Consider the following 15778-nt stretch of genomic DNA (forward strand, 5'->3'; position numbering starts at 1 on the left):
GGGAGGGTTTGGCCCAGCGTGGTTAGGGGAGGGTTTGGCCCAGCGTGGTTAGGGGAGGGTTTGGCCCAGCGTGGTTAGGGGAGGGTTTGGCCCAGCATGGTTAGGCCCAACGTGGTTAGGGGAGGGTTTGGCCCAGCGTGGTTAGGGGAGGGTTTGGCCCAGCGTGGTTAGGGAAGGGTTTGGCCCAGCGTGGTTAGGGGAGGGTTTGGCCTCAGCGTGGTTAGAGGAGGGTTTGGCCCAGCGTGGTTAGGGGAGGGTTTGGCCCAGTGTGGTTAGGGGAGGGTTTGGCCCAGCGTGGTTAGGGGAGGGTTTGGCCCAGCGTGGTTAGGGGAGGGTTTGGCCCAGCGTGGTTAGGGGAGGGTTTGGCCCAGCGTGGTTAACGGAGGGTTTGGCCCAGCGTGGTTAACGGAGGGTTTGGCCCAGCGTGGTTAGGGGAGGGTTTGGCCCAGCGTGGTTAGGGGAGGGTTTGACCCAGCGTGGTTAGGGGAGGGTTTGGCCCAGCGTGGTTAGGGGAGGGTTTGGCCCAGCGTGGTTAGGGGAGGGTTTGGCCCAGCGTGGTTAGGGGAGGGTTTGGCCCAGCATGGTTAGGCCCAACGTGGTTAGGGGAGGGTTTGGCCCAGCGTGGTTAGGGGAGGGTTTGGCCCAGCGTGGTTAGGGAAGGGTTTGGCCCAGCGTGGTTAGGGGAGGGTTTGGCCTCAGCGTGGTTAGAGGAGGGTTTGGCCCAGCGTGGTTAGGGGAGGGTTTGGCCCAGTGTGGTTAGGGGAGGGTTTGGCCCAGCGTGGTTAGGGGAGGGTTTGGCCCAGCGTGGTTAGGGGAGGGCTTGGCCCAGCGTGGTTAGGGGAGGGTTTGGCCCAGTGTGGTTAGGGGAGGGTTTGGCCCAGCGTGGTTAACGGAGGGTTTGGCCGGCACGTCCTTGTCCCATCGCGCTCTAGTAACTCCTTGTGGCGGGTCGGGCCAATGCACGCTGACTTCTGTCGCCAGCTGTACCAATGTGTCGGAGGAAACACATACAGCTGGCGACAGAAGTCAGCGTGCATTGGCCCGACCCGCTTCCGGGTTAAGCGAGCAGTTTGTCAAGAAGCAGTGTGGCTTGGCGGGGTCGTGTTTCGGAGGACGCAGGACTCTCGACCTTCGCCTCTTCTGAGTCCGTATGGGAGTGGCAGCGTTGGGACAAGACTGTAACTACCAATTGTAGAGAAAAAGGGGCCTTTGTAGCAAAAGATCAGTGTTGTTAAACTCTGGATGTCTTGATGTCATTGTATGTTTTTAAACTGTGGGCGTCAGTGGGCCTGAAATATTTATTTATACATTTTTTATTTAACCTTTGTTTAACTAGGGAAGTCAGTTAAGAACAAATTCTTATTTACAATGACAGCCTCCCGGGAAACAGTGGGTTAACTGCCTTGCTCAGGGGCAGAACAAGTCGCCTGGATTGACTTGAGATGTTGCCTGTTTTAGTGGTTCCATTCTCCATCAGTAGAACAGCAATCTACTAGGGTGAAGATCTCAGGTGTTTCCTTGATTTCCCAGCATCCTCTCTTTCCATCTTCTCTGGTCATATAGGAGAAGAAGATCATCTCAGATCTCCTCCAATGAGGAGTTGTACCTACAATGTTGTAGGTCTATACTGCTCCTACATGGTGTAACAATACATCATGTATATAATGAACAGACTAGGTCTATACTGCTCCTACATGGTGTAACAATACATCATGTATATAATGAACAGACTAGGTCTATACTGCTCCTACATGGTGTAACAATACATCATGTAGATGTATATAATGACCAGACTAGGTCTATACTGCTCCTACATGGTGTAACAATACATCATGTAGATGTATATAATGAACAGACTAGGTCTATACTGCTCCTACATGGTGTAACAATACATCATGTAGATATATATAATGAACAGACTAGGTCTATACTGCTCCTACATGGTGTAACAATACATCATGTAGATGTATATAATGAACAGACTAGGTCTATACTGCTCCTACATGGTGTAACAATACATAGATGAAAAATGAACATCCACTAGTAGCTAACACAAAATATGATTTGAATCCAGAAAAATATGTTGCATTCATCAAATCCTTTTTGAAATCATCAACAGTGTTTTCTCTGACATGGTGGAATAACGGAACTCTCAAGACAACTGGGAACTCTGGGAAAAAAAACAAGGTCAAATCACGATGTCAGTGATCTTCAGGTTGGAAAGTTGGGGGTCTATACACACACGTACACATGGATTTAGTGTTGTAGATATGTGGTAGTAGAGTAGAGGCCTGAGGACACACAATATGTTGTAGATATGTGGTAGTAGAGTAGAGGCCTGAGGGCACACAATATGTTGTAGATATGTGGTAGTGGAGTAGAGGCCTGAGGACACACAATATGTTGTAGATATGTGGTAGTAGAGTAGAGGCCTGAGGACACACAATATGTTGTAGATATGTGGTAGTGGAGTAGAGGCCTGAGGACACACAATATGTTGTAGATATGTGGTAGTAGAGTAGAGGCCTGAGGACACACAATATGTTGTAGATATGTGGTAGTAGAGTAGAGGCCTGAGGGAACACAATATGTTGTAGATATGTGGTAGTAGAGTAGAGGCCTGAGGACACACAATATGTTGTAGATATGTGGTAGTAGAGTAGAGGCCTGAGGGAAGACACTTAATATGTTGTAGATATGTGGTAGTAGAGTAGAGGCCTGAGGACACACAATATGTTGTAGATATGTGGTAGTAGAGTAGAGGCCTGAGGGAAGACACTTAATATGTTGTAGATATGTGATAGTAGAGTAGAGGCCTGAGGGCACACAATATGTTGTAGATATGTGGTAGTAGAGTAGATGCCTGAGGACACACACTATGTTGTAGATATGTGATAGTAGAGTAGAGGCCTGAGGGCACACAATATGTTGTATATATGTGGTAGTAGAGTAGAGGCCTGAGGACACACACTATGTTGTAGATATGTGGTAGTAGAGTAGAGGCCTGAGGGCACACAATATGTTGTAGATATGTGGTAGTAGAGTAGAGGCCTGAGGACACACAATATGTTGTAGATATGTGGTAGTAGAGTAGAGGCCTGAGGGCACACTCTATGTTGTAGATATGTGGTAGTAGAGTAGAGGCCTGAGGGCACACACTATGTTGTAGATATGTGGTAGTAGAGTGGAGGCCTGAGGGCACACAATATGTTGTAGATATGTGGTAGTAGAGTAGATGCCTGAGGACACACACTATGTTGTAGATATGTGATAGTATAGTAGAGGCCTGAGGGCACACAATATGTTGTATATATGTAGTAGTAGAGTAGAGGCCTGAGGACACACACTATGTTGTAGATATGTGGTAGTAGAGTAGAGGCCTGAGGGCACACAATATGTTGTAGATATGTGGTAGTAGAGTAGAGGCCTGAGGACACACAATATGTTGTAGATATGTGGTAGTAGAGTAGAGGCCTGAGGGCACACAATATGTTGTAGATATGTGGTAGTAGAGTAGAGGCCTTAGGGCACACAATATGTTGTAGATATGTGGTAGTAGAGTAGAGGCCTGAGGGCACACAATATGTTGTATATATGTGGTAGTAGAGTAGAGGCCTGAGGACACACACTATGTTGTAGATATGTGGTAGTAGAGTAGAGGCCTGAGGGCACACAATATGTTGTAGATATGTGGTAGTAGAGTAGAGGCCTGAGGACACACAATATGTTGTAGATATGTGGTAGTAGAGTAGAGGCCTGAGGGCACACTCTATGTTGTAGATATGTGGTAGTAGAGTAGAGGCCTGAGGACACACAATATGTTGTAGATATGTGGTAGTAGAGTAGAGGCCTGAGGGAAGACACTTAATATGTTGTAGATATGTGATAGTAGAGTAGAGGCCTGAGGGCACACAATATGTTGTAGATATGTGGTAGTAGAGTAGATGCCTGAGGACACACACTATGTTGTAGATATGTGATAGTAGAGTAGAGGCCTGAGGGCACACAATATGTTGTATATATGTGGTAGTAGAGTAGAGGCCTGAGGACACACACTATGTTGTAGATATGTGGTAGTAGAGTAGAGGCCTGAGGGCACACAATATGTTGTAGATATGTGGTAGTAGAGTAGAGGCCTGAGGACACACAATATGTTGTAGATATGTGGTAGTAGAGTAGAGGCCTGAGGGCACACTCTATGTTGTAGATATGTGGTAGTAGAGTAGAGGCCTGAGGGCACACACTATGTTGTAGATATGTGGTAGTAGAGTGGAGGCCTGAGGGCACACAATATGTTGTAGATATGTGGTAGTAGAGTAGATGCCTGAGGACACACACTATGTTGTAGATATGTGATAGTATAGTAGAGGCCTGAGGGCACACAATATGTTGTATATATGTAGTAGTAGAGTAGAGGCCTGAGGACACACACTATGTTGTAGATATGTGGTAGTAGAGTAGAGGCCTGAGGGCACACAATATGTTGTAGATATGTGGTAGTAGAGTAGAGGCCTGAGGACACACAATATGTTGTAGATATGTGGTAGTAGAGTAGAGGCCTGAGGGCACACAATATGTTGTAGATATGTGGTAGTAGAGTAGAGGCCTTAGGGCACACAATATGTTGTAGATATGTGGTAGTAGAGTAGAGGCCTGAGGACACACAATATGTTGTAGATATGTGGTAGTAGAGTAGAGGCCTGAGGACACACAATATGTTGTAGATATGTGGTAGTAGAGTAGAGGCCTGAGGGCACACAATATGTTGTAGATATGTGGTAGTAGAGTAGAGGCCTGAGGACACACAATATGTTGTAGATATGTGGTAGTAGAGTAGAGGCCTGAGGGCACACAATATGTTGTAGATATGTGGTAGTAGAGTAGAGGCCTTAGGGCACACAATATGTTGTAGATATGTGGTAGTAGAGTAGAGGCCTGAGGACACACAATATGTTGTAGATATGTGGTAGTAGAGTAGAGGCCTGAGGGCACACAATATGTTGTAGATATGTGGTAGTAGAGTAGAGGCCTGAGGACACACAATATGTTGTAGATATGTGGTAGTAGAGGCCTGAGGACACACGATATGTTGTAGATATGTGGTAGTAGAGTAGAGGCCTGAGGACACACAATATGTTGTAGATATGTGGTAGTAGAGTAGAGGCCTGAGGACACACACTAATGTTGTAGATATGTGGTAGTAGAGTAGAGGCCTGAGGACACACAATATGTTGTAGATATGTGGTAGTAGAGTAGAGGCCTGAGGACACACACTATGTTGTAGATATGTGGTAGTAGAGTAGAGGCCTGAGGACACACAATATGTTGTAGATATGTGGTAGTAGAGTAGAGGCCTGAGGGCACACAATATGTTGTAGATATGTGGTAGTAGAGTAGAGGCCTTAGGGCACACAATATGTTGTAGATATGTGGTAGTAGAGTAGAGGCCTGAGGACACACAATATGTTGTAGATATGTGGTAGTAGAGTAGAGGCCTGAGGACACACAATATGTTGTAGATATGTGGTAGTAGAGTAGAGGCCTGAGGGCACACAATATGTTGTAGATATGTGGTAGTAGAGTAGAGGCCTGAGGACACACAATATGTTGTAGATATGTGGTAGTAGAGTAGAGGCCTGAGGGCACACAATATGTTGTAGATATGTGGTAGTAGAGTAGAGGCCTTAGGGCACACAATATGTTGTAGATATGTGGTAGTAGAGTAGAGGCCTGAGGACACACAATATGTTGTAGATATGTGGTAGTAGAGTAGAGGCCTGAGGGCACACAATATGTTGTAGATATGTGGTAGTAGAGTAGAGGCCTGAGGACACACAATATGTTGTAGATATGTGGTAGTAGAGGCCTGAGGACACACGATATGTTGTAGATATGTGGTAGTAGAGTAGAGGCCTGAGGACACACAATATGTTGTAGATATGTGGTAGTAGAGTAGAGGCCTGAGGACACACACTAATGTTGTAGATATGTGGTAGTAGAGTAGAGGCCTGAGGACACACAATATGTTGTAGATATGTGGTAGTAGAGTAGAGGCCTGAGGACACACACTATGTTGTAGATATGTGGTAGTAGAGTAGAGGCCTGAGGACACACAATATGTTGTAGATATGTGGTAGTAGAGTAGAGGCCTGAGGGCACACAATATGTTGTAGATATGTGGTAGTAGAGTAGATGCCTGAGGACACACACTATGTTGTAGATATGTGATAGTAGAGTAGAGGCCTGAGGGCACACAATATGTTGTATATATGTGGTAGTAGAGTAGAGGCCTGAGGACACACACTATGTTGTAGATATGTGGTAGTAGAGTAGAGGCCTGAGGGCACACAATATGTTGTAGATATGTGGTAGTAGAGTAGAGGCCTGAGGACACACAATATGTTGTAGATATGTGGTAGTAGAGTAGAGGCCTGAGGGCACACTCTATGTTGTAGATATGTGGTAGTAGAGTAGAGGCCTGAGGGCACACACTATGTTGTAGATATGTGGTAGTAGAGTGGAGGCCTGAGGGCACACAATATGTTGTAGATATGTGGTAGTAGAGTAGATGCCTGAGGACACACACTATGTTGTAGATATGTGATAGTATAGTAGAGGCCTGAGGGCACACAATATGTTGTATATATGTAGTAGTAGAGTAGAGGCCTGAGGACACACACTATGTTGTAGATATGTGGTAGTAGAGTAGAGGCCTGAGGGCACACAATATGTTGTAGATATGTGGTAGTAGAGTAGAGGCCTGAGGACACACAATATGTTGTAGATATGTGGTAGTAGAGTAGAGGCCTGAGGGCACACAATATGTTGTAGATATGTGGTAGTAGAGTAGAGGCCTTAGGGCACACAATATGTTGTAGATATGTGGTAGTAGAGTAGAGGCCTGAGGACACACAATATGTTGTAGATATGTGGTAGTAGAGTAGAGGCCTGAGGGCACACAATATGTTGTAGATATGTGGTAGTAGAGTAGAGGCCTGAGGACACACAATATGTTGTAGATATGTGGTAGTAGAGGCCTGAGGACACACGATATGTTGTAGATATGTGGTAGTAGAGTAGAGGCCTGAGGACACACAATATGTTGTAGATATGTGGTAGTAGAGTAGAGGCCTGAGGACACACACTATGTTGTAGATATGTGGTAGTAGAGTAGAGGCCTGAGGACACACACTAATGTTGTAGATATGTGGTAGTAGAGTAGAGGCCTGAGGACACACAATATGTTGTAGATATGTGGTAGTAGAGTAGAGGCCTGAGGACACACACTATGTTGTAGATATGTGGTAGTAGAGTAGAGGCCTGAGGACACACAATATGTTGTAGATATGTGGTAGTAGAGTAGAGGCCTGAGGGCACACAATATGTTGTAGATATGTGGTAGTAGAGTAGAGGCCTGAGGACACACAATATGTTGTAGATATGTGGTAGTAGAGTAGAGGCCTGAGGACACACAATATGTTGTAGATATGTGGTAGTAGAGTAGAGGCCTGAGGGCACACAATATGTTGTAGATATGTGGTAGTAGAGTAGAGGTCTGAGGACACACACTTAATGTGCTGTGAAATCTGTTTTGAATGTTTTGTAATGTTTTTAAAATGTTTAACTGCCTTAGTTTAGCTGGACCCCAGGAAGAGTAGGGGCCTGAGGGAACACACTTAATGTGTTGTAGATATGCCTTAGTTTAGCTGGACCCCAGGAAGAGTAGGGGCCTGAGGACACACACTTAATGTGTTGTAGATATGCCTTAGTTTAGGGAGGAATCCATCATAAATACAAACACAAAGACTTGTGCCACTTACTTACTTATATAATCGTTGACTCTTTGCAATAGTGTTACTGGATTTAAAGTCCTACATGTTTTATTACCCAATTAAATTAAACACGGTCCACTCCTAAGAATTTGTAAGACTCTTTTTTTTGTGCCTAAAATGGACAGAGACCAAGTCTCGAAATCAATCAGCAGTGTTTATTCTCGAGAGTACTGAACATGAAACATTTTACAACGGGTTATAAACTGAAAATGACGTCATTAGTCTTCGTACCGCCTCTTCTCCACACCGGTACAATGGCTGTATAGTTCTCAAGCCTTCCCACATTTATGACCGAGCCAAAGTCTGCCTGTGTAGATAAGCATTCTAGCCAGTCTGACGATAAGTTCATTCATTTCTACCAAGGAACAGAAAGTCATTGTTCTAATTCTTGATTATATTTACACACATTATATTCAGTACTAGGATTAAAAGAAAATGCATACATATATACAGTAACATAATAGTATTCTGATTAGTCAGTCCTGATTGAAATGTATACACAATTAGTCATTATTGATGAAAAAAAAATCTCTTAACAAATAGAAAATCATATGATGAACAACAGAGGGTTTATACTTATCAAATCAATCAAAGCTCATCAAAACCAAACAGACCGTTTTAAATATTTAATCTGATATTAGACATGATCATGTCTCTAAATGAAAAAAACAACAAAAGTTAACCTTTTTTCTGGTTTCATACAATTTGATTTCACGTGGCATGAAACAAAAACACAAATGATCAGTCAGAAACACAAGTCAGAACACAGCCTCTCTATTCTCTCATGTGATTTCAGGTCCTCTGACTTGGAAAATGTCTTTCCACAATGAGAGCAGTGGTATGTCTTCTCCTCCTGTGTATGTATTCTTTCATGCTTATTCAGGTGCCTTAACCAGTTAAATCTCTTTCCACACTGGGAGCAGTGGTAGGTCTTATCCCCTCCTGTGTGTGTCCTGTCATGCATAATCAGGGCTTCTAACTGGGTAAACCACTTTCCACACACGGAACATTGGTAGAGCTTTTCCTTGTTGTATGTGTGTATATGCTCATGCGATTTCAGAGTGCTTAACCTCAGAAAACTCTTTCCACAATGAGAACATGTGTTTGACTTCTCTCCAGAGTGCATTTGCATATGACCTTTGAGGCCCGTTAACTGCCTAAAACTCATTCCACACTGGGAACAGTGGTAAGGCTTTTCTCCTGTGTGTATTCTCTCGTGTTGTTTCAGCTGTTGCGATTGTCTAAAACTCTTTCCACAGTGGGAACAGTGGTACGGCTTCTCACCTGTGTGTATTCTCTCATGCATTTTCAAGGTTTTTAACTCTGAAAAGGCAATTCCACATTTGGAGCAGTGATAAGGCTTCTCTCCAGAATGTATTCGCTTATGACTTTTCAGACTCCCTAACTGAGTAAAACTCTTTCCACACTGGGAACAGTGGTACGGCTTTTCCCCTGTGTGTATTCTCTCGTGTAATTTCAGGTCCCCTGGTCGGGAAAATGTCTTTACACACTGAGAGCATTGGAATGGTTTTTCCCCTGTGTGTATTGTCTCATGCATTTTCAAGACGTTTAACCTTGTAAAACTCTTTCCACACTGGGAACAGTGGTACGGCTTTTCCCCTGTGTGCATTCTCTCGTGTAATTTCAGGTCCCCTGGTCGGGAAAATGTCTTTACACACTGAGAGCATTGGAATGGTTTTCCCCCTGTGTGTATTCTCTTATGAACTTTCAGTTCTGTTGACGCAATAAATCTCTTACCACACTGAGAGCATTGGAATGGTTTTTCCCCTGTGTGTCGTCTCTCATGCATTTTCAAGACCTTTAACCATGTAAAACTCTTTCCACACTGGGAACAGTGGTACGGCTTTTCCCCTGTGTGTATTCTCTCGTGCATTTTCAGGTCCCCTGGTCGGGAAAATGTCTTTACACACTGGGAGCATTGGAATGGTTTTTCCCCTGTGTGTATTCTCTCATGCATTTTCAAGACATTTAATGTTGAAAAACTCTTTCCACACTGGGAACAGTGGTACGGCTTTTCCCCTGTGTGTATTCTCTTATGAACTTTCAGTTCTGTTAACTCAACAAATCTCTTACCACACTGAGAGCATTGGTAAGGCTTATCTCCTGTGTGTCGTCTCTCATGCGATTTTAGGTTACATAAATGAGTAAAACTCTTTGCACAGTGAGAGCAGTTGTACGGCTTTTCCCCTGTGTGTATTCTCTTATGAACTTTCAGTTCTGTTGACTCAACAAATCTCTTACCACACTGAGAGCATTGGTAAGGCTTATCTCCTGTGTGTCGTCTCTCATGCAATTTTAGGTTACATAAATGAGTAAAACTCTTTGCACAGTGAGAGCAGTTGTAAGACTTCTCTGCGTGTGTTCTCTTGTGGTTTTTAAGATTTCCTAAATGGTTAAAACTCTTTCCACACTGGGAACAGTGGTGTCGTCTCACTGGTTCAGACGTCTCTGGTTCCTCTGAGTCGGGTCTCTCTTCTGCCAAAGATAAAAAGAGTGGTTAAAACAGGGAGACCTGAATGAAATCTCCACATACATTTTAGTCATTTATCAGACCCTCTTATCCAGAGAGACTTACAGGCAAGTGCTCTTCCTCACTACGTGTCATCCTTCTACAGTAGAATGTCCATACAGGGGGATTCCTCACTACGTGTCATCCTTCTACAGTAGAATGTCCATACAGGGGGATTCCTCACTACGTGAGTAAGCAGCAGCAGTACAGCAATTTAACACCACCAGTTAGTCCAGCAGTAAGGGTACATTACATACAGCTATTTAACACCACCAGTTAGTCCAGCAGTAAGGGTACATTACATACAGCTATTTAACACTACCAGTTAGTCCTGCAGTAAGGGTACATTACATACAGCTATATAACACTACCAGTTAGTCCTAGCAGTAAGGGTACATTACATACAGCTATTTAACACCACCAGTTAGTCCTAGCAGTAAGGGTACATTACATTACATACAGCTATTTAACACCACCAGTTAGTCCTGCAGTAAGGGTACATTACATACAGCTATTTAACACCACCAGTTAGTCCAGCAGTAAGGGTACATTACATACAGCTATTTAACACCACCAGTTAGTCCAGCAGTAAGGGTACATTACATTACATACAGCTATTTAACACCACCAGTTAGTCCTGCAGTAAGGGTACATTACATACAGCTATTTAACACTACCAGTTAGTCCTAGCAGTAAGGGCACATTACATACAGCTATTTAACACCACCAGTTAGTCCTGCAGTAAGGGTACATTACATACAGCTATTTAACTCCACCAGTTAGTCCTAGCAGTAAGGGTACATTACATACAGCTATTTAACACCACCAGTTAGTCCAGCAGTAAGGGTACATTACATACAGCTATTTAACACCACCAGTTAGTCCTGCAGTAAGGGTACATTACATTACATACAGCTATTTAACACCACCAGTTAGTCCTAGCAGTAAGGGTACATTACATACAGCTATTTAACACCACCAGTTAGTCCAGCAGTAAGGGTACATTACATACAGCTATTTAACACCACCAGTTAGTCCAGCAGTAAGGGTACATTACATTACATACAGCTATTTAACACCACCAGTTAGTCCTAGCAGTAAGGGTACATTACATACAGCTATTTAACACCACCAGTTAGTCCTGCAGTAAGGGTACATTACATACAGCTATATAACACCACCAGTTAGTCCAGCAGTAAGGGTACATTACATACAGCTATATAACACCACCAGTTAGTCCAGCAGTAAGGGTACATTACATACAGCTATTTAACACCACCAGTTAGTCCTGCAGTAAGGGTACATTACATACAGCTATTTAACACCACCAGTTAGTCCAGCAGTAAGGGTACATTACATTACATACAGCTATTTAACACCACCAGTTAGTCCAGCAGTAAGGGTACATTACATACAGCTATTTAACACTACCAGTTAGTCCTGCAGTAAGGGTACATTACATTACATACAGCTATTTAACACCACCAGTTAGTCCTAGCAGTAAGGGTACATTACATACAGCTATATAACACTACCAGTTAGTCCTGCAGTAAGGGTACATTACATACAGCTATTTAACACCACCAGTTAGTCCAGCAGTAAGGGTACATTACATTACATACAGCTATTTAACACCACCAGTTAGTCCTGCAGTAAGGGTACATTACATACAGCTATTTAACACCACCAGTTAGTCCAGCAGTAAGGGTACATTACATACAGCTATTTAACACCACCAGTTAGTCCTGCAGTAAGGGTACATTACATACAGCTATTTAACTCCACCAGTTAGTCCAGCAGTAAGGGTACATTACATTACATACAGCTATTTAACACCACCAGTTAGTCCAGCAGTAAGGGTACATTACATACAGCTATTTAACACCACCAGTTAGTCCAGCAGTAAGGGTACATTACATACAGCTATTTAACACCACCAGTTAGTCCTGCAGTAAGGGTACATTACATACAGCTATTTAACACCACCAGTTAGTCCTGCAGTAAGGGTACATTACATACAGCTATATAACACTACCAGTTAGTCCTAGCAGTAAGGGTACATTACATACAGCTATTTAACACCACCAGTTAGTCCTGCAGTAAGGGTACATTACATACAGCTATTTAACACCACCAGTTAGTCCTGCAGTAAGGGTACATTACATTACATACAGCTATTTAACACCACCAGTTAGTCCAGCAGTAAGGGTACATTACATACAGCTATTTAACACCACCAGTTAGTCCAGCAGTAAGGGTACATTACATACAGCTATTTAACACCACCAGTTAGTCCTAGCAGTAAGGGTACATTACATACAGCTATTTAACACCACCAGTTAGTCCTAGCAGTAAGGGTACATTACATACAGCTATTTAACACCACCAGTTAGTCCAGCAGTAAGGGTACATTACATTACATACAGCTATTTAACACCACCAGTTAGTCCTAGCAGTAAGGGTACATTACATACAGCTATTTAACACCACCAGTTAGTCCTGCAGTAAGGGTACATTACATACAGCTATTTAACACCACCAGTTAGTCCAGCAGTAAGGGTACATTACATACAGCTATTTAACACCACCAGTTAGTCCAGCAGTAAGGGTACATTACATACAGCTATATAACACCACCAGTTAGTCCAGCAGTAAGGGTACATTACATTACATACAGCTAGCACGGAGATGCGGTGCCTTAGACCGCTGCGATACAGCCTGGAATCGAACCAGGGTCTGTAGTGACGCCTCTAGCACGGAGATGCGGTGCCTTAGACCGCTGCGATACAGCCTGGAATCGAACCAGGGTCTGTAGTGACGCCTCTAGCACGGAGATGCGGTGCCTTAGACCGCTGCGATACAGCCTGGAATCGAACCAGGGTCTGTAGTGACGCCTCTAGCACGGACATGCAGTGCCTTCGACCGCTGTGCCACTCAGGAGCCCAAGCAATGGTGCAATATTTGAAAAATGTTGGAGTTCAGGCTTTATTTGACCTGATCAATTAGGAAATGACATTCATTTGACCATTACAGAGGAGGCCAAGTCTGGCTGATAGAAACGGCTTAGAGAGCGTTCATTACAGAGGAGGCCAAAGAGTTTTGTCCATGTTTTTAACACTCACAGCTGTCCCCGATCGAAGTTCTGAAGATGAGATGTTAATGAAGCAATACAGACCAACTTGAAGGGTCTTGAGTTTAGCTTGTATGTTCTACAGTCTTGTGAAGACAGGGGGGGTTGACTGGGACAGACAATGTAACATCCATAATGTTATGAGAAAAAGTTTTTGTAAAACATGAACCTTACAATGGATCATCTTGAAACTTTCTCTCTAAAGCTAACTTTCATCAAGGTTTTATTTGGTCTATTGGTTTCTCTCTAAAGCTAACTTTCATCAAGGTTTTATATGGTCTATTGGTTTCTCTCTTTTCATTGGCAGAATCCTTTTTCAGTGTTATGATATTCATAACATCCATATCCACCAGTCTATCTTCCTGTCAACTAACAGAACTCTGCTGGTTGTCCTGGTAACAGATACCAGTGGGCAGATCTGTTGTATTTGTTCAAACTAAACTAAATCACTTACTTTGATGAGTTAAATCTGATCCTTTCATCTCTTCTCCTCCTCTCACAGTTCCACTCAGCCCCGTTGTTTTCCTGCAGTCCACCAGCAGCACAGACAACCTCTTTATACCCAGCAGTAAGGTGCTACCGGGAGAGGAACGACACGGGGACTGCGGCAGGGAGGAAGGAATAGCGTTGTCCTGGTAACCATAAAGAGGGGACACAAACACATACCATTATGGATGCTGATGTCACTGTTGACATAAAGTGCTTTACAGAAACCCAGCCCAGAGCCCGATAGAGCAAGCTGTATGCTAGACCAGACCAAGCTGTATGCTAGACCAGACCAAGCTGTATGCTAGACCAGACCAAGCTGTACCATCTGGTGTTCTGATCTGGAGAGACTCTTCTCTGCCTCGTCAGCATCAGGATGTTGTTGAGGCTCCCCAGAGGATCCACCATAGTTATGTCTCTCTCCTGTGTGAACAAGAACATCAAACAGATGGTAAACATATGATCTACTATTACAATCAGAGTCTTACAAGAGGCATGAATATGTCTAAACAGAGCCAGAATGTCCACTTTCATCTTGATGCGCTTTAATTTACGATGCAAATGTAAAAGGGTCGTTCCACTAAATAGGTGCATTTTTCGTCCACTTCGATATTTTAAGTATGAATTACGCACCAATATTGAATTTTAAAAGCCTGTTTGTTATATTAGATGATGTGCACTTTAATGTAGACCACGTGGAGAATTCAATACATCTCATTGAAAAGTCCCAAAAATATATGAACCAATGGTAGATTGCCCCTTAATAAACAATTCCTACAGTACTGAACAACATATTCAAGCGTAGAACTTCAGTAGAATCACCGTTAAAAACCCCACATGAGCAGAACGACCGAGTTTCACCTTGTCCGCGCAGGGATTTGAGTTGCAACGCTCTAACCACTAGACTACCTGCCACCCCGATATATGTGCCACTGCCAGATTGCCCCTTCAACAATTCCTACAGTACTGAACAACATATTCAAGTGTAGAACTTCAGTATAATGCCCCTTAAAACCACACATTAGTTCAACAACTGCAGTTTGTGTCCCTATTTTTAAGACAATACTCACTGGTGTTAACAGGATCTTCAGTCTCCTCCTCATCTTCCTCTTTTACTCCAAGAGGTTCTTTCTCTTCTTTCACTACATTTTCTTCTTTTAATGTTATGGCATCTTCCTCCTTTTTGATTCTGAAACCTATCTCCTCTTCGTCGTTTACTCCAAAAGGTTCTTTCTCTTCTTTCACTGTAATATCCTGTAACTCTTCTTCTGCTAATGTGACAGTCTCCTCTTCTTCCTTTTTTATTCTTAAAGCTTCTTCCTCTTCTTCTTTTACGATGATGATCAGCCCTAGAGCTTCTTTCTCCGAATAGCTTAGTGAGCACATGGTCGCGATGTTAGATAGTTAGCATTAGCGTTTAGCCTAGTGCAGTAACGTTAACAATTGAACAAATTAGCCAATTTCATTTAACAAGCAAATAACTTTTTTTTTTTCAACTAGTCAATACGTAAAACAGAATGATGTTTAAAAACACGGACATTAATATAAACAAGACTGGTTTAATGTGCGCTACCGAAGTGGTTGAATCAGTAGTCTTTTAATGCCGTTGAAGCTTTCCGTCCACTAGATTATACGTCACGCAAGAATCATCACCTGAAAGCCTTCCATCGCCATCTGCTGACTGGCGTGGGTAACGCAGATTGGTAAAATCTCCATTCCATAATTTATTCTGGCGAACAATGTCATAAGAAGTAATTTAAAAACAACCAGATGTTGTGTTCTTTTTTACTTCATACAGCT

The 15778-nt window shown here is 43.1% G+C and overlaps 1 protein-coding gene across 1 annotated transcript; it reads right to left on the reverse strand.

The window, feature by feature from the left end:
• Window positions 1–8264: 8264 nt before the first annotated feature.
• Window positions 8265–10341, reverse strand: LOC110511058 (zinc finger protein 658B; the record flags this gene model as incomplete). The annotated part of the gene is made up of 1 exon (XM_036972724.1): window positions 8265–10341. A coding segment is annotated over one exon (1764 nt), but the record flags the coding sequence as incomplete, so codon positions are not given.
• Window positions 10342–15778: the final 5437 nt, after the last annotated feature.

The sequence above is a fragment of the Oncorhynchus mykiss genome, unplaced genomic scaffold (genome assembly GCF_013265735.2).
Source record: "Oncorhynchus mykiss isolate Arlee unplaced genomic scaffold, USDA_OmykA_1.1 un_scaffold_190, whole genome shotgun sequence".
Taxonomy (NCBI): domain Eukaryota; kingdom Metazoa; phylum Chordata; class Actinopteri; order Salmoniformes; family Salmonidae; genus Oncorhynchus; species Oncorhynchus mykiss.